At 41.5% G+C, this 27276-nt stretch overlaps 1 protein-coding gene and 1 long non-coding RNA gene across 6 annotated transcripts in view; one reads left to right on the top strand and one right to left on the bottom strand.

Annotated features, from left to right (window-relative positions):
- LOC309718161 (neurocalcin-delta A) overlaps positions 1–26953 on the top strand; it is a 69210-nt gene extending 42257 nt beyond the window's left edge. For all 5 annotated transcript variants that reach the window (XM_082553194.1, XM_082553191.1, XM_082553192.1 and 2 more), the window contains 4 exons: positions 9123–9532; positions 16244–16349; positions 17296–17415; positions 21841–26953. In XM_082553194.1, the coding sequence (XP_082409320.1) occupies positions 9155–9532; positions 16244–16349; positions 17296–17393 (582 nt within the window). In that variant the 5' untranslated portion in view covers positions 9123–9154 and the 3' untranslated portion in view covers positions 17394–17415; positions 21841–26953. The remainder of the gene's footprint in view (positions 1–9122; positions 9533–16243; positions 16350–17295; positions 17416–21840) is intronic.
- On the bottom strand, positions 9961–16225 carry LOC309718163. The gene is made up of 2 exons (XR_014279893.1): positions 13872–16225; positions 9961–11599 (listed from the first exon to the last, which is right to left on the bottom strand). It is a non-coding gene; the product is annotated as an uncharacterized lncRNA (long non-coding RNA).
- Positions 26954–27276: the final 323 nt, after the last annotated feature.

Below are 27276 nucleotides of genomic sequence, written 5' to 3'. Positions count from 1 at the left end.
ATTTATCAATAACATCACCATTGCATAACACGGATTCCATGTATTATAGTGTAAATGGTAAATGGACTGGTTCCTATATAGCCCCATTCACACTAGCACATTTTTCTAAGTAACATTCACACGCGTTCATATTCCGATGGATGCATCAGAGAGCAATTTGGGGTTAGTATCTTGCCCAAGGATATTTGGCATGCAGACTAGGGGAAGCCAGGAATTGAACCACCAACCTTTCAATCAGTAGATAACCTGTTCTGCCGCCTGAGCTACAGCCACCCTTGTACGAGTCAGACTTTGTATGTACGAGTTGAGGTGATAGGGAGTAAAACTGACAGAACTCTCTGATATAGCTTCAACAGATCCAAAGAGAACAGCAGTCTTTGGATCCTGACATAAAAACAGGATCTGTATCTGTATAAGCAAATGAGTTACATGGAGTTAAGCATCCCAGGTATTCCATGTGTGACTGCATCCCTGTGTGTAGGCATCACAGCCCAGTTCTACAAACTTGTTACATTGCAGCGCTTCAGTTTTACCCTAGAAATACTACTACGGCTTCTGATTGAAATTACAATCTATATACTAGATAGTAATCTGGTGAATTAGCATGCTAACCAGCTACCAGTTACCAAATGCCACTTTGTACCAACATTTTTTCCAACATGGGAGGAAAACTAGCAATTTTGAGATTCTGTTTTTCTTTTTTACAGTCTAGTCCCTGTTAAAAGATAGCCAGGGAATAAAACGGTAAACACAGTGAGTTCACTACTGTGCTAGTCTGATGTGATTAGCTAATTCAGCACGCTTCAGTTTTGGAAACCAAGATACCAGTGAAAGTTAATTACAATACAAATGATTCCAACTACATTGCATTGATAGCTGTACCTGTTCTCCAAGGTGTTATAGTCATTTATACCACCCAGGCATTCGTGAAAAACTGGATTTACAAGGTTGAATTAGAAGATACAGTTAAGCTAATTAGCTAATTTTATTGGATTGGTTGAAGAAATAGAACTGCTATTTCATCATTTTATCACAAATTGCAAAATAACAGCAACGTCTTTTAGAGTAATTTTTTTTTTTGACTTTTAAGAAACAATGACTAAATGAATTGGTAGATTTTGTTCATTAACTGTATGTTTTTCTCAAAATGGTCAGTGTGTAAGAAAGGAACGGAAATTATAGAGAACACAGCTAAAACAATATTTCAAGCAACAATTTTCGACTTCATTTAAAAAGAAAAATTCAACATCTCGTGGCATATTTGGTGAGAAAACCTGGAAAAATTTACCTCCTTACTTGTGAGACAACTATTGTTTCTCCAGAGTTATCAGGTTTTCACAGCAAGCCCACATCTTAAAATCCACACATTTATTTTTGTTAGTCTTCTCCATTCAAGATTCTGTCTACACGGGCAACTGGTGCAGTGCTGCTGCTTGTGATTTCAATAAGGGGCAGCTATTGGGGCAGTTTAGGTATAGTTTGGGTTTTACTGTAAAAATATTTTATCTGTAATCGTTCATAATGTACACTTTAGGAAGAATGGGCTGTTGATATGTTGTTTGCTTCAGGACTCAGAACATCCAGCTGATTTTATGTGAATAAAAACATTGTGCCTCAATTTGGGGGGGTTGCTAGTACACTTTCATCTTGTTTTCCATGTATACTATTTACTTACTGCACAGAGTGTAAGTGTTGACCGATTTATCTGCAGGCCGACAGTATCGGCCGATATTAACTATATAACAAGCAAACAATCAAATTAAAAAAGTAAAGAAGAGGCAGGAGAAACACCCTTCAACCATGTTGATTTTGCATAGTTTATCCACCAGATGATATTCTGCAAATTCCCTGTTGGCAATGCAGATGTTTGGAACACCGCAAACACAAAAAAACCCAAAACAGCATCGACAGATTTATGAGAACATCTGATTTTTACATTGCCAAATATCGATACTGGTATCAATCCTTAAAATTCTACATTCATCATGCTCATTAGACCATGTATTATTCTGTGCAACAGCTATGGTGACATCTAAACAGCAAACCAATCCACAGACATCAGTGTCTTAAAAAAAAAAGATAAACGTAGCTAGCTAACATTTATATTACCATCTGCAGTATATTCCTCCTTCTGGACAAAAATTGCTTGCTGCTTCCTCCTCTTCTGCTACGCAGCAAAGATTGCAAATACTGAGAATGAGAAGTGCGCATCATTCTCCACTTGACTTTTTGACAGCTCCAGGTCCACCACGCAGGTATTTCTTGTGCATGTAGTCGTACGTGTCAGTGTGAATGCAAGCATGAGAAGAATGGCACGTATGAGACAGCAATAGACAAAAAGAAATCTGGCCTCAAGATGTTGCAGCATTAGATTTCCTGTTTACATCCCTCAAGGAATTAAGAACTGTAGTTACCAAGCTGCACGTCTCTATCTGGAATTGATCGGTGTATAAAAAACTGAATGGATGCTTCAAATGGAGGATTCATGCAGACCACTGTAGCGTTGGCCAATTTTACCCAGTTGTGATTACGGTTATTTGACTTTCTCTTTCCATTTTAACATTTTATTACCTTTTTTGAATTTGTTTAGCAGTTAACCACAGTTGGTACTGCACCTCACATTTCTGCACCCCCCACCATTATCATACACCTACACACAGAGCACAGTGTATTTGATTGAGAGTACTGTGTGTGTGTGTGTGTGTGTGTGTGTGTGTGTGTGTGTGTGTGTGTGTGTGTGTGTGTGTGTGTGTGTGTGTGTGTGTGCTTTTTTACCCATGTGCATGTGTCTGCTGTGCATGCAGCCAGAAATCTCATCAATGGCTCTATGATTTTGCTGAATGTTACTATGGTAACTGCAGTGGAATTGCCTCATAAGAGAGAGCTGGTCCTGTGTAGGTTGAAATAATGCTGAGGATGAAGAGCATTTAAATAATGGAAAAACAAGGTGCAAGAGAAAGGTGAGGAGTTTATGAATCAAAGAGGAAAAAGATGAAAGACTCTATAAGATTCATATCGATACTACAAATATTTACTGAATATGTATTCTCTTCTTTCACTTGTCTCATAAACATGTTCATACAGTTTGATTGCAACCTTTGTTTTACAAAGAAATGATTTTGTCCACCGGGGAAGTGATCAGAAAGTCTCTTCAGCAAAGCTGAAAGGACTGTAAATTGTGAATGTGAATCCAAGCCGTAGTCAACCAGATGTGCATAGACTTTACTTCAATCTGAATGACTGTGCTCATTTTGAATGATAGTTCATTTGGTGTTTAAAGAATGCTGCAGCTGCTGTCTCCCTCTCCCTACAACAACTAAAATAAATCAACTGATGAAGTAGAAGTCAATTTCTGAAGTCATATTCAACAGTAAAAGTGTCTTTGATGCTCTCACTTGAACTTTTTGTGCCTGCGTGGCTTCTCTCCAAGCGCACCAGTTTCCTCAAACAATCCAAAGACATGCATGTTAGATTAATTGGTGATCCTAGCAGCGGAGGTGAGGATGTGATCGTGAAGGTCTGAGTGTTAGTATCTGGACCGACGCCATGTCCAACACACAGCCTACCTCTTACCCAGTGTCAGTGATTAAGCCAAGCCCCCATTGTGCCTTGGAACCACTTAATCCCTGTGTTTACATTGAGGCTGAAATTGGATGTCACTACATTACCTTCAAGGTTTTCCATGTGTAGTAATTAGAAACCAAGATAAGATCCTTACCCTGTTTGCTTAACCTGCAACTGATTATCATAAAAAGACATCTAGGATGAAAACCTGAAAAATTTCGACTACTACAGGTCACTGCTAGAGTTTAAACGTCTTAAAATCCAGCAAAAATCACTAACGTTGGCCTGGATCCACTATCCAGGACCACTATCCATCTTCCACACAGTAGATAATCTGCTCATGACAGTGGGTTCCTAGGCATGCTTGGAACTACAGCTTACAGTAAAGCTTAGAAGAAGCCCAAAACTCAAATGGGACCATCTATTAGCCTATCTAACACAAGAGTGTAGGCTTTTTTGGAGGACATATTATGAGGACTTAGCACCCCCAGCCTGAAATGCAAGAAACCAGCTTTTCCACTGTCTGACGTTCTGAAGAGCACACTGAAGGATGCAGCAGCCTTGAGACGCTCTGACACGTGTCCTGTCACTCAGCAGTGCCTACTCGTTTTAATGTCAGCTGCTGTCAATCCTTTGTGCACATTGCAGTACATATACATAGACATCTATCTGATTTGTTGTCCTAAGGATTGCCAGGCCTTTAGATCAGAGTTTTACAGTCCCCTTTGTGTATTTTTACCAAGGATAGCGAAAATCACTTTTCAATAACACGAATTTATTAATGATAATGTTACTCGCAAGAATCGCTATCCATTATAGAAGTAGCCAGTTTTGTTTTTTCTCTCCTTGAGGAACTTTTTGGTCATTAAAAAAAAGACCACACGAAGATGAAACCACCACAAAACGTAGAACTTCCAGTGGTCCAGAAAAAAACACATACAGGCTTCAGCTGAAAATCCATGTCATCATCAAGTGGGTTGCCAGGAGCATCCTCGGTTGGCTAAGCATGTCATCGGGACTGGCAGAGTGGTTTCATGGCTGCAGCGGTGTGTGGGGTGAGTGGGCTGTGTGAGCGTATATGTACGCGCTGGAAATAGCAGGTGACAGGGCACAGTGGGTCACTAATTACAGATTTGTAAGTGTGCATGTGTCTGTGTGTGTACGCAGGCTGGTGTTAGAGCAGCAGACAGGGTCACGGCTGTGGATTTCATTAGGTGAAGTGCTTGGCGACAGACTCTGGTGTAACCGCTCCGAGGGTCCGTTGCTGACATTCGGTCAGTGTGGTAATTGGCACTAAGTCAGAGCTTTTGAAAGTTATTCAACCAAAACCTTTGTTCAGCTTCACCTGCTTCAAAGAAGAAAAATGAAAAATCACATGTGTCCGTCATTTCCTTTCATTTAATTTTAAAGGCCTTGAATGTATTTCTTTCTATGAATCATCTAATAAAAGAGAGTGCACCATTGCACACTGAAGAAACCACCTGAAAGTAAGCACTGCTTCATTTTTATTTCCGAATAGTGTCAAAATTGTAACTAAAGACTTGGTGTAGAAACAAATAGCTTAATGTTTCATATTCTGTACAAGCTTTGCAGCCACATTTGGTTACATTAGCAGCATCTCTCTATGGTAGATGTTACACCTTCACAGTGTAATATCTACCATATGTGATAGGTTGCAGTGAAATTCTCTAAAGACACGCACAATTCCCAGTATATATACTGGATAAATACCAATGTTATTTCCATTACCTGCTGCTGGATTCATGTTCCCTTAAATATTAATTGTAAAACTTCTGATCTTGTTTGCAACATTGAACATGATATAAGTCTGAATGCATCCAGTCTCACTGAGGCCTGAAATTATAATGGACATCTTGCTGTTGCATCTTTATTCCGTAGACATCTTAAGATGTCGGCCTCGCATCTTAAGAATGTAGCTCAAAGTGCAGCTGGGCTTAGGACCACCTTTAGTGCTGCTTGCATAGCTGCTGTTTTTTAGAGCAGTTGGAAAGAAAAAGAAAATGAATTTGTGGTGTCTGACCATGTTGGAAATACAGTGTTTATATTGGCCACTCGGAGAGAAAAAGCCAGCTGTAATATCATGAGGCAAGACGTGATAATTGTTTAGATATGGGGACATTCTCTTGCCGTAGGCCTTCGTACCGCTGCGTTTGGTTGCTCACAGAAAAGCTAGAGAAACAGCTGTGTGACAAACAAAAAGGAGAGAAGTTCAAGCCCTGCATACTCTTTGACACCGCTGTAAAGTTTTTGACCATTTAGTCCTGTTTAACTTTTGTCAGAATTCATACTTTGGGATTATAGCGCGCATGCTGTATGTGCTAACATCTCCCCGGCCCACATTTTCAGTCCACTGCAGTTCTTTGTTGTGCCCTACGTGTTAGCAGAAGTCGTTTAATAAAAAGTAAACAAAGGCGATTGTATAAGTGTCATCAGTCACATGGTACTCAAGCAGTTGATTATGACCATAGCACCCCAAGCATCAGGGCACTTTTCATCGCCATGTTTACTGAAGAGAAGTGGTAGCTGTTCTATAGCGCCTGCCTGGTTATTGTACCATGATTTAGAGCACGGCTGCAGCTCAGATAATTCAGCACTCACTTAACTTATCACTTCTCAAATAGCCTTGCTTACACTGGGGATATTTTTCCTTGGTGACGGCCTTAGTCATACCTTGATATGACCTGAACTTGCTGGTGGGTGGGACTGCAAAGAAGTCACCTTCTTTTTTTGCTTCTCATTTCTCTCTGAGATTGCAGTATTCAGTACTGTGAACGAGCTGTTCGTCGTGACGTAAAAAAAGAGGCTTTCATTTCCTATGGTTTCCTAAAACATGCTTTTATTCATGGTGGTTTTGAAGACATAAGTGACTAATTTCCTTTTCAGAGTGCAGGCCAAGGCAGGCCTAACAGCACATCGCACAGAGCTGAATATATACTGTACACAAATGTACACAGCCTCAACACATGAATTCCAAAGCATATGCAGTCACCATAGCTTGGTACTTCTAAATATACTTTGATTGCATTCATACTGAAAAATATGCCTGTGCATATATTGTACACTCACATACACACTGACACTATAGTTAGTGTAATGAGAGCGCAATCTCTCTGAGATTAGGAGCAAGCACTTCCTGTTTGTGTCACCAAAAGGGCAGATAAGACCACTTAAAAGCTGTATTTGTTAGTATTTCCATGCCTTACTGAGTCTCCAGTGCAGTAAGAAAGAAAATAAATAACGCGTCATCAAGAAATAATATCATAATTGACTGCAGTGCAGACAAAACAAAAGTGGCATTATATAACACGATTGTGCTTGGGAGTGGACATTTTAAGAAGAAACAGTGTGCTTGGGTATTTGAATGACCCAGCTGTTAAGCATTTTCATTTTATATAGCCTAACTAGGAAACAGTGAAATACTGGGTGATTTAAAGACACATAAAAGAATAAAGTAAATACACAAATAAACATCATCTCCCTGAGAAGTTTCATGATCTTCTTAGCCAGCAGTCACCAATTGCTCAACACGAAATCTAATGAGCAGCTTTTATGAGCGCCGTCGCTTTTACTGTCTTAAAAGTAATACAATGGTCCATTTGCTCTAGCTCAAATAAAGGCCCAGTTAATGAATCATCATTGTCGCTACTTTAAGTAAACATTCTCATTTTACATGAACATTTCAGCTCAGAGCCTGCAGATGGGGATCGTAAAGCTTTAACCTCTTTATAAAGATCTGGGCCCGTATCCCTAAAGAATCTTTGTGCAAAAAGTGGCTCCTAGCGGCCAAATTCTAAGAAAATTCTCAGAGTCATGACGTTTTCTTAGAATTTCCCCTAAAAGTGACACGACAATCCCAGTTAATATAAAAGCTATTCCTCAAGATTCCTAGCGCTTAAAAGGGCTCCTAAGGCGAGATCTGCTAAGAGCAGGGAAGAGGACTTTTAGTGGCTTAGGAGTTCCCCTAAGCAGCTGCACAAAATGGCCAACAGAAGAGGCAGGAGAGATGTCCTGCAAACACTGGATGACAGGGAATTATTGAGATGCTACAGATTGGATCGTGCAGGAATCATGTTTGTGGTGGATCTCCTTAGAGATGCAATTACTTCACCAACTCGACGCCACAACGCTATTACACCGGAGACGAAAGTAATCACAACCCCGAGGTATTTGGCAACCGGGAAAATGCAACAATGCAGCAGTGATGACTTGGGTCTGCAATCACAGACATTGCTAAAAGCTGAGCCGTGTTACCCTCGTTAAGACCACACTGGACTTGTAACGTTGTGATTTCTACTTCATTAAGGACAGCCTCTTGAGATAGGCCATCTTGTTTTCAACAGGGTCCATATGGGAGTGAAAGTACAAAATATGTCAGCTAGGATATTAATATGAGCAAATAAGACACGAATCATTATTTGAACAGGGTGTAATGAGTTTAAGTTTTCACATATTTTAGATTCTAATGGCTATAACCCCTACAGCTTACTATTCATTTTCCAGATATTTTCTTGAATGTGAAATATTATTTACAATTACAGTCAGCATAAGATTAGAGTGTATAATTATGTTTATTGATTTGAGGGTACATCCTTTGCTCATTATCACCAAAAGCTCATTTCCATCAAACTTGTAGGATCAACCAATCACGGCTTTTGAAATGATGACTCATACCTAGCAACGGGGTCAACCACACCTCCTCACTGAGATAGGATTTTCCATCCATTCCTTGTTCAGAGTTCACTGAAAATGTTCTGGAATCACTTCTAAGCTAAAACTCCTGGCAAGGAATTTTTAGGTTAAGTTAGGAGCTCTCTGAGAGGATTCTCAGAATCTTTAGGGATACGGGCCCTGGACCGCAAACACTGATATCACAAGTTCCAGGAAGACAATAGAGAAATTGTCTTTCTCGAGAGGTTATGAATCTGAATGATGTTTGTTAAGCAGATCAGTCTCCAAATCATTTGACTGTACTGCCTTTTCCTTCCAGCGCATCTAAGCCAGTTAAGTGTGTTTGCGGAGATTTTATAGAGTAATTAAATCCATGTACTTTTGGTGCTGTGTGCACTCAGGGTCCACAGAGCTATTTTTACTTTCCATGGAAAGTTCCATTAGTTTTAAAAAAGGAGTGATCAACGTAACGTCTGAGGGGCTTGCTTACATTTTTGCTTCATATCAGGCGAAGCTACTAAAGGAGACAGCAGCTAGCTCATCTGTGTAGCTGATAGTCCAAATATGAACTTGTGCTTTATAAAGAAAAACAGACACATTTGATTTTACTAGTTGATAACACAGCACAGGTCTAAACTGAGCAACTCTTCAGTGGAAAAATGTATGCAACAGTCGCCCTTGCAAAACTTTTTTTCATTGAATGTCTCACACTAATAGACATTTGTTCTTCGTGGATGTGTAACATGACTCATGGAGTTATGGGAAAATACAAAGATGGTTGCAGCGGTTAACGCTAAAAGCACTAGAAAATACATTATTACTTTTGTCACATCTCAAAATCAAGCTCGTTGTCTTCTCTGTGTTCCCAGCTGTGAGCTGAGTGATTGACAGGACCGACGACATGGGGAAGCAGAACAGCAAGCTCCGCCCTGAGGTGATGCAGGACCTGCTGGAGAGCACCGACTTCACCGAGCACGAGATCCAGGAGTGGTACAAGGGCTTCCTCAGGGACTGCCCCAGCGGGAACCTCTCCATGGAGGAGTTCAAGAAGATCTACGGTAACTTCTTCCCCTACGGAGACGCTTCAAAGTTCGCCGAACACGTCTTCCGCACGTTCGACGCTAACGGGGATGGGACAATAGACTTTCGGGAGTTTATCATCGCGCTGAGTGTGACGTCGCGCGGCAAGCTGGAGCAGAAGCTGAAATGGGCCTTCAGTATGTACGACCTGGACGGGAATGGGTACATCAGTAAAGCTGAGATGCTGGAGATTGTGCAGGTGAGTCTTCTGTGTAGATTGTGGAAAAGTGTCTAAAATACAGAAAATTTCCTACCAAGGAGAACATCTAACATCACTGTGGCCTCCAGCACTCTTCATGGTGCTGGATGTGACTCCACATTGACATGATTTTTGAGAGCTACGTCATTCAGGCCCTTATTTATTGCCAGCATTAAAATGTCAGTGTACTTAAAAGGTACACTTGGATTGATTGGAAACATTCATTGTGCTGCCAAGTAAAAGCAGTTTTGGAAACAGTCAGAGATTAATTAGCTCAGCTCCATCTTATATATGGCTTGTAGCCCTGTCATGATAGGAGAAGAGCAGATTTTCCCTCTGCTCCACACCTTTTACAGGAACAAATGGAACTCGGGCTCAGCCTAATCCACACTGGCTACATCGCTTTCAGTATCCTTTTGGCTTGCAGGTTCTATTATTTCTTGCCCTGTCATGTTTGAGTGCATGTTTCACCAGAATAAGCTACAGCGCTGGGCAGATGAGGAGGCATGTCTGTATTAAATCACACTGCTTGCTCACCTGTTGTTATTTATTAAGATAATGAAGGCAGACTAAAAAGCGCAGCACACTATGCAGACTTTCAAAGAAAGAAAAGGAAATAAAAGAAACAGATGAAATGCAATACAAACTCTGATCATTTTGAAATAAGCCACATTTTGTTTTTCTGTGAAAAATTCAACAGCTGCTTTCTGATCCGTGTAGCCAGGTACAGCTCACCTTTAAGACAGAAAAGCAGGATAAAAGCCGAGCGTGGGTGGCATTTCCTGCAAAAGCCTTTCGTGTAAACAGACTATTTCATGTACACACGCACAAACACAGTTTATATTTGACTTCCTTCACAATTACATGCCGGCCAGTCTCTCCCACTGCAGTTTCACTCAAATTACTCTCATCAGATCTTCAGTGTGTGAGCCATTTTCAAAACAGGCCATTTATGTTGTGTATCCTGATAATGAGGGGAAGGCGGGATGGAGGAAGAACAGGAAGCAATGAGAAGAAGCAATTATTTTTTACAGATTAACCCAAAAGGAATGCAGTGTGTGCGCATTTGTGACTATACATCTGTGTGTGTTACTATGGCTCTATATGGCTGAGGAGGAGGTGACTAAAAGGAATTAAGCAGTGATATATTGGTGGATAATTGTAATGAAATAAAAACTGATACGTGCTAACATGGTCTGAATAGTTTAAGGCACAAGGCAGCTTGATGATATTTGTGTTTGGGGTGGTCTCTATGAGTCATCCCATCCAGCGTGCTGTGGATTAACTCTTTGTTGCCCTAAAAATGTTCATTCTGGCATCTATAATAATAAGTGCTGTGAATATAATTGATTTTCTTTTCACCAATGCATGGTGGCTTTACTTTCTCTCAGCACAATCTGAACCACCGTTTACATGACAATGCCTTAAACCTGAGCTAGCCAGGCTGTGTTGCTTCACCTATCATTGATTCAAGGCTAAATTAGTCCCATTACTTTAAGACCACTATTAGTCAGACTTCACACTGGCACTTCTTTCTACACACTGACGCCATAAACCCTCTGCCCATTTTCCAGTAAAAGGTGTCACTGTTCACAAGGACAAAAGAACAGAAAGCAGTGACTCAGATGCTCGCGTCTATTCAGCTGATGTGAATATGAATGAATTTTGAAGGAGCACGTGTGAGTGCAAGTATGTTGCAAATGGTAACGCTTTAAGAAGTGCATGATTATGAAGAACTCTGTGCCATCTTAACTTTTTAGTGTCACGTGCAGACGTGCACGCTATGTTCATCTATTTTCGTCTTTGGCTTGTGGTCTGGTTTAGGGCCCCTTGCCTCTGCAGAGAAAAGGCTTAGTTTAATTCAGCTTTATTTAAATCACGCCAATTCATAACAACAGTCGCCCAAAAGTGTTTTATATTGTAAGATAAAACCGCACATTATTAGAAAAAAACCCCAACAATAAGACAGTGAACAAGCACTTGGTGAGAGTGGGAAGGAAGAACTCCCATTTAACAGGAAGAAACCTCAGTCAGGCTCAGGGAGGGGCAGCCATGGCCTGTGACCAGCTGAGGAAAAAGAGGAGAGATATTAGATAAAAGGCAAATCATAAGAGAGTAAGCCAGAGTTTAATAACTGCTGAAAATTACATGTATGAACACATAGGTGAGGTGAGGGACAAAGAAACACTCGGCATAAGCGTAAGCCCCCAGCAGGCTAGGCCTATTTCATCTTAACTATGGGAGGATTCAGGGAAACCTTAAGCCTTAACTATAACTTTCATCAAAGAGGAAAGTTTTAAGCCTAAGCTTAAAGGTAGACTGGGAGCTGGTTCCACAGAAGAGGGGTCTGGAAGCTCCAGGCTCTGCCTCTGATTTTGAAAACGTTATTTTAGAGAAAAGGTTTCAGACAGACCTTTAAAAGGAATTGCTAAAGTTAAAAAAGAATCCTTGAATCTGACTAAAGCCTTCAGATTAGTGTGATCACAGTCACACGCTGCTTCCAGTAGAATCAGACGGCAGATCCGACAGGTGACTCATAAAGGTAAATGCATTCATTTTCTCCTGTGTATCTGTGTCCTGGTGATAATGGTGAACGATTAACAGTAGTAGCCCTGCATCCAAGTGCCTGTAGACCTTTCTGGTTCCCTGATATTTCCAAGTAGCACCACCAGCACCAGCTCCCATGTATTGCTTGGTTTATTATATACATTATTGTCTAGCTCAGAATGAATTGCAATCACCTTGTTGGTCCAATGGCTGAATCTAGCACCATTATCACGTTTTAAATGTGCTTTACCAAATACCTCTAAAGATAAGACAGTGTCTTCAACCTCACATGTACAAATGGTGGCGTAGTAATGGTCAAAACTAGCTGGACGTATGTTAAACATGCTGAACGTCATCCAAACAGAGCCTTGTTCACTCAAGTACAATAATCACACGAGCTCTTCTGTCTTCTTTTGTGATCATTCATATTCTCCTCTATATTCATGTGAGAATATCTTATCTTAATATCACTTGCCAGTGCTTCACTCTAAGGACCCTGTCTGTTCCCCCACTGTGGTCTTCATATTTCCCATGCACTCTCGCCTCCGTTCGCCATTGTGCCTGGGAGCTCCAGCTTTTCCCAGCTAGCTAATGCTCTCTCCTGCAGAGAGTGTGTAAATGTTGGTGATGATCATAATTATCTTTGCTGTGAGAGTAATTGAATTGGATGGATCACCGCCAGCCCGGATCATCCTTTTCAGATAATGACAAAATCTGAACTCTGTCTCATCAATAGTTGATATCTACCCTCTGTCTACCTTTCATCTGAAACCAGGTGCCTTCAGCAGAGCAGACGAGCACAGAGGGACGTCCATTGTCTCCACTGGCAAAAAAGAAGATGGCAGAGAGCATTCATACTAGTAATTTAGGGACTGAACAGAATAGCAGAGTAGATGAATAGACGGCTGCTCGGGCGGATAAAGTCGCCGTGGGAAACATATTCAGCTATGGTGTGAGGGTGATACGAGAGACTCTGTGTTGTGTTTGTGTAGCTACTGCTGACCAACTCAAACGGTGCTCAGCCGGCTCCACAAATAAGTCTGACCAAGCTGAAGCCCTCCCTCACTCTTTGCATTTCTTCCTCTGTCAATGGTGCCTTTTTCACATCATTTCCTGTATTATACGGAGGGAAGGTAAAAACCAAGAGCCCTATGCAATCCTGCTTTTCTTCTCCTTCACTCTTACAAGTGGCTAGGTCTTTTTCTCTGTATTTGCCCTCACACACCTGTGCCTTTGTTTCTGGCTTCACTGGAGACATTATTGTGTGCTTGCTCAAGGCACATGAAAGAGCCTTCTCTCTCCCTGTGACATTCAGGCTGCACAATGGGTACTACTTAGATGGCTGAAGCTTGACTCTACAATTTAAAAAAAAAGAAACCTACACAGGTGCTACAGATAAATTATAAGAAATTTACTGGCGGAGGAGAAAAAAATGCCCAGGCTAAGTCCAGGAGATATAACAAGAATCCAAAGTAAGAGTGGGAAGTGAGAGTTGATATGGAGACAGGCAATTACTGTAGGGAGGATACAGCATTTGGCAGGGTGTCATATGTGAAGAGAAAGACCACAGAAAGACCTGACTTATTAAGACAAAGATTGTTGTCTTTGGATGCAGGGGAAGAAAGACAAAGGCTGAGGAACTGGCTTTACTTTTGATTTAGGAGGCTAACTCGGGTAAAGCCGGTGTTATTCAGTAACATGACAGGTAGCGATATAGCCTCTAAATTTATCACAGTATTTCTAGAAAATTTGCAGTAACAAAAAGTGTGACTATGTAGGAAAAAATACTCACTTTTCCAATGAACAACTGTCACTGATGACACACTTCCTAATTTGAAATGTCAGTCTAATGAAATAACGTATGAGCACATTTAAAAGGAAGCTTAAGAATAATGAACAATCTCTCATTTCTGTGGTAATTTCATTGTAATTGGAGATAAATTATCTGAATTTCAGGAGACAACACCTCCAAACACGCCCCTTCTGGTTTTTTCTATATTCGACTATTAGTCGAGGCCATGGTTCTCAGCCGGGGAAAAAAATGAATTTATAACTGCTGAAATCCAAGGCCCAGTGAAGCTAAAGCTCTCGTTGGTAGTCCTTGTTCTGCGGTATTTTCCTCCTACTTGCAACAGAGCTCCAAAGAAAAAGATGCCTCGGCTGTTGAATGATGTCATCTTCAGTGAAGTCGTAAGTGAGACAGGAAGGGCCGAGGTTAGTTGGTTAGCAGTGATTAAGCCTTTAAAATAAGAAGTAGAAGATTGTCCTCTGGTGTTGGCTTCTTATATAGAGCCTGTTCAAAACATGAAACACACCAAACGAATCCAATTATTACAAAGGTTGTTGGGGCAACCAAATTGAGTGCACAGACCAGTATAGTTTGTTCCCTGATGAAGCTGAAGCAAACAATAGTTTACTGGAAAAACCAAAAGGTGGAATTTCCAAGTATCGTATTCACAGAATCATCCTTTTAGAAAGTTCTGAAGAAAAATCCTCCGACTCTCTTGGGCTCAGCGTCCTTAGCTTCACACGTCGCTTCACTTCTTACTGGCTGCTTGTAATTTGGGGATTTAGAAATGTGAGCTTATTGTACAGCGTGTTGCTTCGCTGGATTAGATGAGCAGCTAAATCCCTAACATGCAACACCAGCTCACTTTACTCACAGCACCTCGAAGGATGCCAATTAATAACAGACCCATCTCCAAAGTGAAGTCACTCTGGCTGCTTCTTGTCCCTGAACTCCCGAGCTGCCCTGCCGCTTTGGTAATAGGCAGCATAACCAGCACCTATATAAAGCTCTGGCTGCACTGTAATCACAATCATCCCTCATCTGTTCACATGTCAGCTCCCATTCCCCTCAAAACCGCCTCCTTATTAGAGACAGAGTGGGCTGTGATTTCACTGTTTACTGCCAAACAGCCTGCAATGCAACAGAAAGCAAAGGAGACACAACACTGATAAATAGACTGCGTGTTGGTCTCCAAGCCTCGCTACCTAAAGCGCAAATACGCAGTCACAGCGCGGCGACGCAGTGCAACAAGCTGGCATATTGGAATCACTTCTGAACAGGTGGACATACTGTGGAAATATGCTCAATAACCGGCGTGTTTGTCACCATAAATGTCCCTAATATCAATAAAGCAAATATCACAGGGGACTCTCTGGGGTTTTACGCTCTCTGCTCGAGAGTGATTTCCAAACGGTGATTTCTGTTAACTCTGTCAAGGCACGCTACAGCAGGACAAAGTGGAAGGCCTTGTTGCTTTTGGTCTGAGTGGATGTCGAGTATAACAAGCCGAGTAAAAGCAGCAGGGATTTTGAAGGCTGAAAAGAAAAGTACTGCTAGCATTAACTAAGACTTCAGCTTTCGAAAGGAAAGCAATAAAAACTCCAATTTGATTACCTGCAGTATGATAAAGTTAACGTGTGTTTGTATATTCTGTTATATAATCACTGCGTGATTGCCCCCCCCCCCCCCGCAACCCTCAACTGGATAAGTAGTTAAGTGAAAGGACGAATGGATGGACAAACCAGGGGGTATATGTGCGAGGGACAGCCGATCACAATGTTTAGTTTAAATAAGCATTATTATGAACTGCGAATTATGCAAAGCTACTCTAGTGGTGTCCAAAAGTAAGATTATGTAGTTGCAAATGTGGTAACCTTTAAAAAAGCAGGGAGTGAGCTATTCAAACTGTAGTTTTGTAGTAGAGTTTTTATAATGACCCAGAAAGTCTCCTAGTTACAAAAATAGAATAGACGATCTCTTACAAAACTGAACAGGTCAAAATCTTCAGCACATAGACTGCGTCAGGAATCCCTCCTTTTGCCATACATTATCTACAGCCTGCAAAACAGACCTCACACTCAGCTGTTCATTGTTTAATCAGCAGTGAAAATAAGCAATAAAGCATTCAGTAAATGTTTTTAAAAAGACACTAAACATCTCCAATCACATAACGCAAGATACACGCAGGCAGAAGCAGACAAGAGGTTTCAGCAGATCTGCTGCGACAATGAAAAGTCGTGTCAACCAATAGAAAAATGCCGGCCAGAATCACGCCTGTCAGCTGCAATCATTTTCAAATGTGTGTGAGATTCTACAGCTGAAGGCATAAATTAGTACCCGGCTCATCTGACCTTACTGTGTGTGTCTCTCTGTAGGCGATATATAAGATGGTGTCGTCCGTGATGAAGATGCCCGAGGATGAGTCGACACCTGAGAAGAGGACAGAGAAGATCTTCAGGCAGATGGACACCAACAGAGACGGTAAGAAGTACTCTGATGTAGCATTTACTTCCAGTAGTTTTAACTTTCAGCATAAAAGCATGAAATTATCCACACTTCACACAGCCTAGTTTATAAAGTGCACAAAGACTATTATTCCCTGTGTATTGATCTTTGATCTCTCTCACTGATAATTGCTTTAGGATGTTTATCACTCTGGATGAAAAGTTTGTTGTTTGAGTGATTCCATCCAACTACCACCTGATTAGCTGTCACCAAAGTCTTCTTTAATACGAGATAAAGAAGCTCTGCTCTGCCAGCACCGTTCACATACGTCACACTTGAGATTCACACACAGTTAGACTTGGATGCTTGTGCAGCTCTCTGATGCATCAGTAATGCTCTGTGTCGTGATCCTTCAGCACAGGAGAGGCACAAATAAGGCAGGAGGAAGAGAAAGATGGATGATGGTGCTGGGTGGGGCAGTGATGGAGAGGAAAAGGGAGAAAAATGGGAGCAAGATGATGCGAGAGCAAGAGAGCGCAATGACTAAAGCATGGAAGAGTCTTTTACTTCTTGTAATGAGAATCACAAGTGGAGAGCAACTCGTGGGGAGATAGCTGTAGTCTGTCTGTTAGTGATCAGAGAAGAGAGGACCTGTCTCAACACTGCCACCTTTTGGTGAGAAGTGGAACATATTAGGATGTACCGTTCATGTTGTAAAGCCTCTGAACTAAAGATGCTACCAAATAAGCATAAGAGATTAACCCTGAAATTGTTATAATCTCACTTAAAATGTTAATGGTCCCAACACAGTCACACTTGCCAGACAAATGCAGGAACATTTCCTGTTTGAGGATTTTCTTCACCAGTGTGTTGCACTTTATCTCACACTGTTTTGGTATATATGCTTCTTTCTTCTTCAGCTTTATGCTGTGGACGTAAATATGAATGATAAAAAGATCATTTCTGTTCTGATTTTTTTCAGGCAAACTGTCTCTGGAAGAGTTCATCAAAGGAGCAAAGAGCGACCCCTCCATCGTGCGCCTGTTGCAGTGTGACCCCAGCAGTGCTGGACAGTTCTAAATCTGAGGCATCGACACAACCTGTAAGGCTCCTTTAAGCAGTAAAATTCACTTCTGTCTCTGTCTTTGAAGTTAAAGTTAAGTTAAATGTAAATTTAAACTTGAGAGTGTAAAAAAGAAACACCGATCCAACAAAGGGTGCTCAGTTTAGAGTCGTGCTGTTCGCGCTGACGGTGCTGCTGTGTGGTCGGATCGGTGGAGGGCTGAGGTTCAACCTCAGGAACAAACGCGCTTCTCCTACGAGCGGTTTTGCCTTGCAGGCAGAGAAGACGTCTGCTGGAGGGAATCTATTCCGAGGCTGCGTGCGCAGTGTAGGATGTGGGATGGGTCATCCACAGTGTCAGTGACTTTGTGGCTGCATGTAATTCATGGACTGACATGAGAGACTTTGTAGGAGGTGGCCTGGTATTTTGGAGCAGGTGCTGATGCTCAGAAGAAGCTTCTTCTTTTTAAAGCCCCCGTGTGTAGGATAGCTACAATGTTTCTGTGAGCACCTCTCTCTTCTTTTCTGTCTTGATGGTTCTGAGCTTTCAGCAGGACCTGCGGCACTACAAGACAAACCTTCCCGGTGTCAGCTGTAACTTCGAGAGCCAAGAATCAGATAATGTGAAGAGGAGATCTGTGAGTCAACAGATGAGTTACAACAGCAATCTGACAGCAGAGTGTCACAAGATGAGGTTGTGGTGTGTTGAAATCAGTGGAGAAAGAGAAGCCTGGCAGTTCTCAGTGTTTGTGTATAGCACTGTGAGAATCATTGTCGTGTCATCATCACCTCTGCACTCTTCCCTGCAGCTGACAGCTGATGATGATTTCTGTAGGTTTCCCCAGCCGTCCTTTCTCACAGAGCTGCTGTAGAGCATAACCAGACAGAATTTTTCATGCTAAAAGCTTTAAGATGTTGGAAGATTCTTCCAAATGTATTTTGCACAGAAAAAACACTGCAGACTTTATTCTCAATCACCTGGATAATATGAATTAAAATATATCAAAACTCTTTTTGCTGTTTCACAGCCTACAGTCATTTGTTGAAGTTTCCAGCAAGCCTCACACACGTCTCCTGAGCAATCCCAGCACATTCTTCTTTGGAGAATCTCTCAAGCTCCTCCATATTTCATGGTCTTCAGTTCACCCCACAGATTTTCAGTATGGGCTTTGTGCAAGAAAGCCATTAATGTTCACATTGGTCTTCCGGAGGTAGTTCTTCATCAGTCGTTGTGTTGAACGTCAAAGCGATGACCCAGAGCCGGTTTTGCTGGTGACTGCTTGAAGTTTTCTCTGAAAATCTTCACATAGGCTTCTTTCTTCATGATTCCTTCCACATTGAAAGGATTCCCAGTTCCAGATGCACTGAAGCATCCCAAGAGTGTTACCAAAGAGCTCTAGTTTCATCTCATCTTTCCAAAGCGGATGTTTCCAGTAAGCATAATCTTCTTCCGTGTTGTCCTTAACATATTTGACTCAGGCTTGAAGTTGTTCTCTTCTGCAGAAGTGGAGTTTTTCTTGGTCTGCAACCTCACAGTCCATTCCTGTGCAGAGTTCCAGTGATTGACTTATTCTGGGGACTAATAATGTTGGTTGTGATCATTTTTGTTTTTTCGGAAATAATTCTGTTAATGTGTGCAAATATAAATGCTATGCTATTTTAAAAATCCATTGCTTTAAAAAACTTTAAATTTTAATAGTTGTGGCTGTGACTGACAGATGAATGTGATACATTAGCTCAAATAAATGTCAAACAACTGGCATTTTTGTGCCAGCTGAGCGTTGGATTGACCAAAGAGATCCTGCAGACTGATAAACAAAGCTCTGGACTCAGAACTGAAACTGGTTGTGCCAACAAAGGGCAAAAAAACAATGCATCCTGTCTACATCCTGTGAGATTGTGGTGATACCCATACGCAGACTCCTTTTCCCCTCCCATCTTTAGCTGTGAATAGATGTGGACATGCCGTTATTCTCATCACTGGATCACAGTTTGCACCTCAGGTTATTAGACTGAATTAATTAGACTGATTAAAACAAGTTCCTGCCCCAAGTGGAGGAGTTCAAGTATCTCGGGGTCTTGTTCGCGAGTGATGGGAGAAGGGAGCCGGAGATCGACAGACGGATTGGGGCTGCACCGGTCCGTCGTGGTGAAGAGGGAGCTGAGTGTAAAAGCGAAGCTCTCAATTTACCGGTCGATCTACGTCCCTACCCTCACCTATGGCCACGAGCTGTGGGTAGTGACCGAAAGAACGAGATCGCGGATACAAGCGGCAGAAATGAGCTTCCTCCGAAGGGTGGTTGGCCTCTCCCTTAGAGATAGGGTGAGAAGGTCGGCCATCCGGGAGGGGCTCAGAGTAGAGCAGCTGCTGCTCCACATCGAAAGGAGCCAGCTGAGGTGGTTCGGGCATCTGACAAGGATGCCCCCTGGGCGCCTCCTGGGTGAGGTGTTCCAGGCATGTCCCACCGGGAGGAGGCCCCGGGGCAGACCCAGGACACGCTGGAGAGATTATATCTCTCGGCTGGCCTGGGAACGCCTTGGTGTTCCCCCGGATAAGCTGGAGGAGGTGGCTGGGGAGAGGGAGGTCTGGGCCTCTTTGCTTAGGCTGCTGCCCCCGCGACCCGGCCCCGGATAAAGCGGATGAAGATGAATGGATGGATGGATGGATGGATGATTAAAACAACATCAAAGGATAAAAGGAATTTGACTCTCGTGAAGCAGAGAGAAGGAAACACGTTAGTCTCAATCTGGAACCATGAACGGAAATCTAACTACCGAAGGAAAAAGTAACGGGGGGGTTCTACCTGGGATAAATATTCAAACTGCAAACGAGAAGCAAAAACAACACTTCACACTAAGAAAACAAGCTATTGCACACGACTGCAGCTATTTATGGCACCCACAGCCACCAAGGATAACAAGACGCCCAAGAAATGCAGAGCACGCAAATATTCTTCACCCGTTGCCTACTGGTGGTGGTCAGAGGGCCCGGTGGCGCCAGTGTCCGGCAGCCTCGCCTCTGTCAGTGCGCCCCAGGGTGGCTGTGGCTACAATGTAGCTTACCATCACCAGTGTGTGAATGTGTGGATGACTGGTTGTGTAAAGCGCTTTAGGGTCCTTAGGGACTAGTAAAGCGCTATATAAATACAGGCCATTTACCATATTTTTGTAGTCAGGCTTTTGAATTTGCAAGTAAATGCTAGAATAGGTAGGTGTGTTTGCAAGAAAAAAGTATAATACGAAATTCAAGCCCCTTAAGAAGAATCCTCTGTTAAGTTCTTTCTCATCAAATGTCTCTCCTCCACTTCGCCTTATCAGCAAAACATTAGAAACGTGTTGTGAAGCATGTGTGAGGGCGCACATTACTCCTTCATAATAAGAGTTCACGTGTGGAAGAACACACTTATTGTTGTTATTGTTGTTGTTTTGAACTTCTGGCCTCTTGTGTTGTTGCCAGTTAATAGCAGTCCAAGTTCAGCACAGTACAAAACAGAACTGAACCGACAAACGACCAGTGAGAGAAAGTTAACGCGAGGAAGCACGAAATGTACCGTGAGCGAGTACGGCCTGTTCTGAAAATGAATTAGCAGATGTATCTGGTAGTAATTATATTTAATTCAATTAAAACAGAATTAAATGCTCTGTTTTAATTCACTGTCATAAACAGATCGAGAGGCTCTCAGTCGACGTAACCCTCTGGAATCAAACGGCGCGTCCAAGTCACATGACCAATTTAAGATGAGCTAGCAGCAAGACGCAGCCTCGCTGAGTCTCTGTTTCAGCTTGTGTTGAAAGTGCAAACATCAAACTGTAACAGCGCAGTTATAAGGAGTTTCATGCAAACAATAATAGACATGCTGATGTTGTCTCTGCTGTGGACACGTTTGTAACAGGGGCTTTTTAGACATTTTCTCATGTGATAATGATACGCTTCAACTATGTAAAGTAATACATACAAAAGCAAAAATGTTCTGAAACACATTCAGCGTTTTATTGTAGATAATCTCAAAAGAGTTTGGGGTTTCAGGTATTTATTTTAGTTTAATATTGCAAAGCACTGTTTGCCACCAGTGGCTGGTGCTGCTCTCCGCAGCTGCAGGGTGGGATTAGGGCTAGCACATCTGATCACTTACACCTCGCAGGGTTAACAGAATATTGACTGCAATCTTACCAACCTAGCCTGGCGTAATCTGCTCTAAAATGTGATAGCATATTCAAGTATGTAGGATTTTGTTTCCGGTCAGCAAACCGGGAAAAATGGGAAAAAGATTAGAGATTTAATTTAGATATGAGATAACGTGGGATTGCATCTCAACTGCTTTTATATTACCTGTAACAACACCAGCCTGCAACACATGGTTGAAGAAGTGGGAAGAAGCCCGGAAGTGTTGATCAAAAACGCTTCCATATTTTGAACATGTCAGCACCTGTGTGTGACTGTTGATCTTCATTTGTGTCTCCACAGTGCTTCTTTGGGGTGCTAAATGCCCACAACTCTCCACTGTGGAGAGTCTGATGATGAAGATTGACAGGATGATGAGGATGAAGAAGACAGGCCTTTCAATGTGCACTGAGGACTTTCACACAGGAGATGGCCACAGGAGCTACACTCTCCAATTTCCCAGCCCTCCCACACCCCTCTGTCAAGCCGTTTATCCGAAACCCTCCGAACTCCAACTAAGACTGATGTCCCATCAGGTTATTAAACCCCACTGATTGTAATTGCATTCCTCAGTTCTCCTATAGGCATTTCCAAGTTTAAAGAAGGTTTACAGTAGGTTGTACATACGCAGTATAAACTGGAGTCTCTGTATCAGTGTCTTTGCTTGACTCTCTGTAACCCCCCCAGGCTCCGGCCAGGGCCGCACAGAGCCTCCATCACTCTAACATGTATAATAGACAGAGTGTGCACAAGACCACGAGAGAGATGATGGTGTTTAGTACTGTAGGCAAGATCATTTTTATCTGCAGAGAAGACCTGTGAAGTTTGTCCTTCACTCGGAACGAGTACCGCTTTCCTCTTTTCTACTGTGAGAGTGTGTACGTGTGTTTGTGTATTTTTTTTTCTTTTTTTGCAGACTTGATAGACTTTGTTTCATATTTTGTGCTGGGCCAACAAGAACATGTGATATTACGCTACTATGCATAAGCACCCTGATCAGTAGTTTTCATTTTGTGAGGTCTCGCTGAAGGATAGAAAGCGTCCCTCTGCTCCGTTGTCTGTGTTTCGCAGCGGCAACGCCGAGGCCGTCACCGCGCGCTAGCTTAAGGCAGAAATAGAAAAGTAGTCTTAACAAGTATTTGAGTACCGTGTAGATATTTTAAAGTGCATCTCTACATTTGTATAGCAAACCCATGTAGTCCAGAGCGCTCAGTGCTCAATGAACAAACGTCGTGAAATATTAATAATAATTTTTTTTTTTAAATCTTTGTTTATTTAAGCTGTGGCGAGATATCGAGCATGCAAACCTTTTTTTCTTTTAATTGCGTGAAGAACAAAACCGCTTTTTCTTCACTTTTGATGTTTTTAAAGGCAGCATGTTGAACCAGTTGTCGGGTACGGGGGGGTAGACTAACATAGCACATATGCATGTGACTTACACGCATGTGTGTGTTCTTAGTGTGTGTTTATGGATATCAAACAAGACGGTAGCGCTATTCAGCCCTGTGCTCGCTTCTGTGTCGTCAGTGTTATTGACCGAGTGTGGATCGACAAAGCTGACGCGTCTGTAGGTTTACAGAAGAAGTTCTTTAGGTTGACTTCCCTGCACAACATCAGTGAGGCAACTGTAAACAAGCACTAAGCTATCAGAGCTGAGAGCTCCATCATTAAATCACCATCCAATCGTGTCTCCAACACGGCGCCACGTGACACACCGTGAGCAGCGGCCCCACAGTCTCACACGCAGGATAAATATCATAATTTCAATCCGTGCTCCTCTCCTTTGTCTCTCTATTCTTCACTCTGCTTTCAAAGAAAACCTGAAAAGAGAAAAACCAAACTTCTCCACCCCTGAATGTAACCCCGCCCTCCTCCAGGCCCCAGCCGAGCCGTTTCAGTAACTGCAACATGTTCCAATTAGAAAAAGCTTTGAATGTTCAGTATAATAACTGCTGTTTGGTTTTTTTATGTAAAGAGAAAAAAGATGCAGAGCAACAAACAGAATCACAACTACTGCAATGATACTGTCATAATGTGTCACATTTATTATTTTTTTATGATTTTTTTTTTTTTAAGAAAAACGCTGTCATGTGGATCGTTTCTGTTAAAACGTAAAGAAAGCATCTTGTGGTCAAGTGCCAAATAAAATAAAAAAAACAGTATTGTATAAATTTATACTGTACAATTGTTCAGCGTTGAACAAAATGTTTGTAATTGTTGCATTTTGTAGGTTTTGTATGGTATATTGTATTTAGTGACTACAGATTTGGAACACAGGATTCTGTTTTCTTCTTTTGGGGTCAAATTCAAAGGCAAGAATTAAATTTACAATATATTGTGTGCAAGTAATCATGTGGTGTTTGCTTAATTGTGGAATATTGTGGAATTAGATGATTAAAGTATTTAGGTTGTTACTTTTTCACCTCAGTGGCATCCTTGACTCACCACTCAAACCAGTGTTCCTACCTGCAAATAACTGTATCTCAGGCACTTTGTTACTGGCAGCCTGTTACCATCTTTAGTTGAGTCAACATAACATTACAAGATATTATTCGAGATAATCACTAATGAGGTGATTCCCAATAAGCTAATAGCAAAATGTTTGGGATATCTTTACACCTCAGAGCTCGAGATTGTTGCACATTCACAACTACCTTTCATTGCAAGGCATCACCAGATGCAATCTTTCTGCAAAGCCTGACTTGGGCTGATTGCAAACACTCTCAGAGACATTGTTGGAGGTTTGGAAAAAATTACTGTCTAATTCATAAACATGTTGCCATCAGTCAATGAGCACAACTTGAGGGGACTCAATTCAACTGGCTGCTAGCTGGTTGAATTCTGGTTATATTCCTAAAGTGCTAATATTGCTGTGCAATGTGATGCAAAGACCACTAGGCAACTGTTAATCATGCTAGCATAGTCAAAAACCTCAGAAACCACTGAGGTGTACACCTGTAGCCAGTATTTTATGATATGACTAAAAATGCCAATGGAGTCACCGATTAAAGATTTCAGTCTGAACTGAAGTGAGAGATCATCAATATTCTGATACACAGTCACATCACTAGCATGACTACAATTACATACAATTTTTGACCCAAACTGCTCTTTCTAGGACTGTCTGTACCATTTCCAGCATCCACTGAAAACTACTCCGTTCAGCTTCCTGTCACAGTTAACCTGTCACACTGGCAGAAGCTCGTTGATCCTGTTGTATAATGTTGCTTCCAGCTGACCTGAGGTCTCCTCAAGGCAGGTACTACTTTACAGAGTTTCTTTAAGGAGGGTTAATAAACTCTGAAATATGGCTTAGGTTTGTATGTTAACAAACACAGAAAAGACTTTTGCAAAGTTACAAGTGCATACTCTAAATCAGCCCAGTGAGCTCCTTTTAGCCTGTAAGTGACACGTCGTAATAGCTGCAGTTTCAAATCCTTAACATGTGAAAGGAAACCTTACATATAGACACATCCCTGGATCAGTTAGTTTCCAAGTACACTGTTTGAAACCACTGTGTACATTTTGACAATAGAAATGTACGACTTTTGTGTAACTCATTAACAATATTTTTTTTTGTGCTACATTTTAAAAACCTTAGACTTAGGAAGTTAAAGAATGTGACTGCTTACATTCATTTTAAGGTCATGCTCAGCCTTTTTTATACAGACACCAATTTTTACCATATAATTGCACTATTACCAAACAAAAGTATAATTAACCTGTAAAAATCAATGTGACCTTTGTGCATAATTAAGTATGTTAATTTGAAATGACCAAAATGTGTTGTGTTAGGTTACAGTGATCACAACAAAGATCATTCAATTAAAAAAATAAATGAATCAATGACTCCATCCTACCTGACTGCCTCAGGATCCGTTTGGGGTTTGTTTTTGTTAGTTTGTTTTAATGGTACAGTAACATTAATACACGTACTGTAGATGTGCACTGGTAACCAGTATATGCGTTTGAATGAAAAAGACATGAATAGGATGTGTATGAATATGTATGGTGTTTTCCAATTCTTTTTCCAAAAGGCTTTTAAGCAGTGCAGTGTGAACGCTATTGATTATGGTAAACCAGTGTTGTAATAAATTGGCTACACAGGTGTACATATTAGATACTGACTTACATTTCCACTCCTGTAATTACAAATATTTAAATCAATTAACATCTTAAGTTATTCCATTTCCCCTCAGTTTCTAATTTGGGAGTGTTTATCTCAAGGCTAAGCCGTGGATGGAAGTCAACTGTCTGAAGTGATTTCCTATGAAAATTTCACAAATTACAAACCCTTAAATTACCATGATGGTAAGCAGATAAGATAAAGGTGAGATAATTCACCTCTATTGGACACGTCATCTTCATTACAGTGTGAACAGGCAACGGAGCAACAACATCAATTGTGATCAGGCCCTTCTACATGTTCAAATTCCAAAGACTTTGAAAACCATGTTCAGGACCTAAAGTTGATCCATCAGTGCGATCTGTCCAAACTGTAATACAGAACATTACATAGAGGCGTCATTTCTCCATTTCACAGCGCCATGTGAGAGTGTTAAAATATGCCTATTAGAAAGCTGTTTTGACATAAAATGAATAACAGCTAGAAGATGAGTCTGGTATTAAAACGCAGTTTAAAGGACACCGGTACAACTTGCTCTGACCTATCCCACGTGAGAAGTTCGCTTACGAATGTTTACTCAATGGCCTTCTTAAAGTTTTCCCCAGAGAATTATCAGAAAACTGATTCAAAATGCAGAACACCAGTGCTCATTTCTGTTAAGATACTAAATTCATGCAGTTTTGCCATCCGAACTATGATGTAGCCAATCAGAGGGCTGCTCATAGCATGTGTGATTTTGCCTTCATATTGTGACACTTGGGATGGGTGTAAAACTGATTTGGTAACAGTTTTTAACATATCTCGGATGTCTATTTTATCGGTGGAGTTCCTAAATGTTATATTTACATAAATGAGACGGGGAAACCTGAAAACATCACACTTCAGGTGACAGTTGTAGCCACTGTTGAGCTGTAAAAACGCACGCTGTAGATTTTGGCAGAAGCAGAAAGAAGTGACTTTATAGAAAACTATTTTTTTATTTGCACATCGTAAAAATTGTACTTCACTGCATGTGAAGTATATGAAGGATACAGGCAGACGCACCGAGCTGGAACAGGATCGCTCCGCTGCTGTGCTCTGATCGGCTGCTGCAGCCTCAAAGGAGTAAACGGATAGAGCGGCTGGGCCCTGCGAGTCCCTAACGAATGTCATAAATACTAATGACTGCAGTCTCTTTAGTGAGAGGAAAAGCAATTAACACACACACACACACACACACACACACACACACACACACACACACACACACACACACACACACACACACACACACACACACACACACACACACACACACACACAGAGGAAGCAGAACAATTTAACAAGAGCAATTTAGACCAGAAGTCCTGTTCTATAACGGTGCCTCAATCTAATTATAGATCCCAGGACAGTGGCATGTAGTTACAATCTGGGATAAATAACTGTTATTTTTTCACTGGCACCAACAGGAAACATTTAGCATGCAGTAAAAATATAACCAATCAAAAAATGATAACATAATGGATGCTAATAAGCAGAGGTGTGGACTCGAGTCACATGACTTGGACTCGAGTCAGACTCGAGTCATTAATTTTATGACTTTAGACTTGACTTGAAAAAATGTTCTAAGACTT

The sequence above is a fragment of the Aulonocara stuartgranti genome, assembly GCF_965226115.1.
Source record: "Aulonocara stuartgranti genome assembly, chromosome: 11".
Classification (NCBI taxonomy): Eukaryota; Metazoa; Chordata; class Actinopteri; order Cichliformes; family Cichlidae; genus Aulonocara; species Aulonocara stuartgranti.
This window is presented reverse-complemented; position numbering and strand designations above follow the sequence as displayed.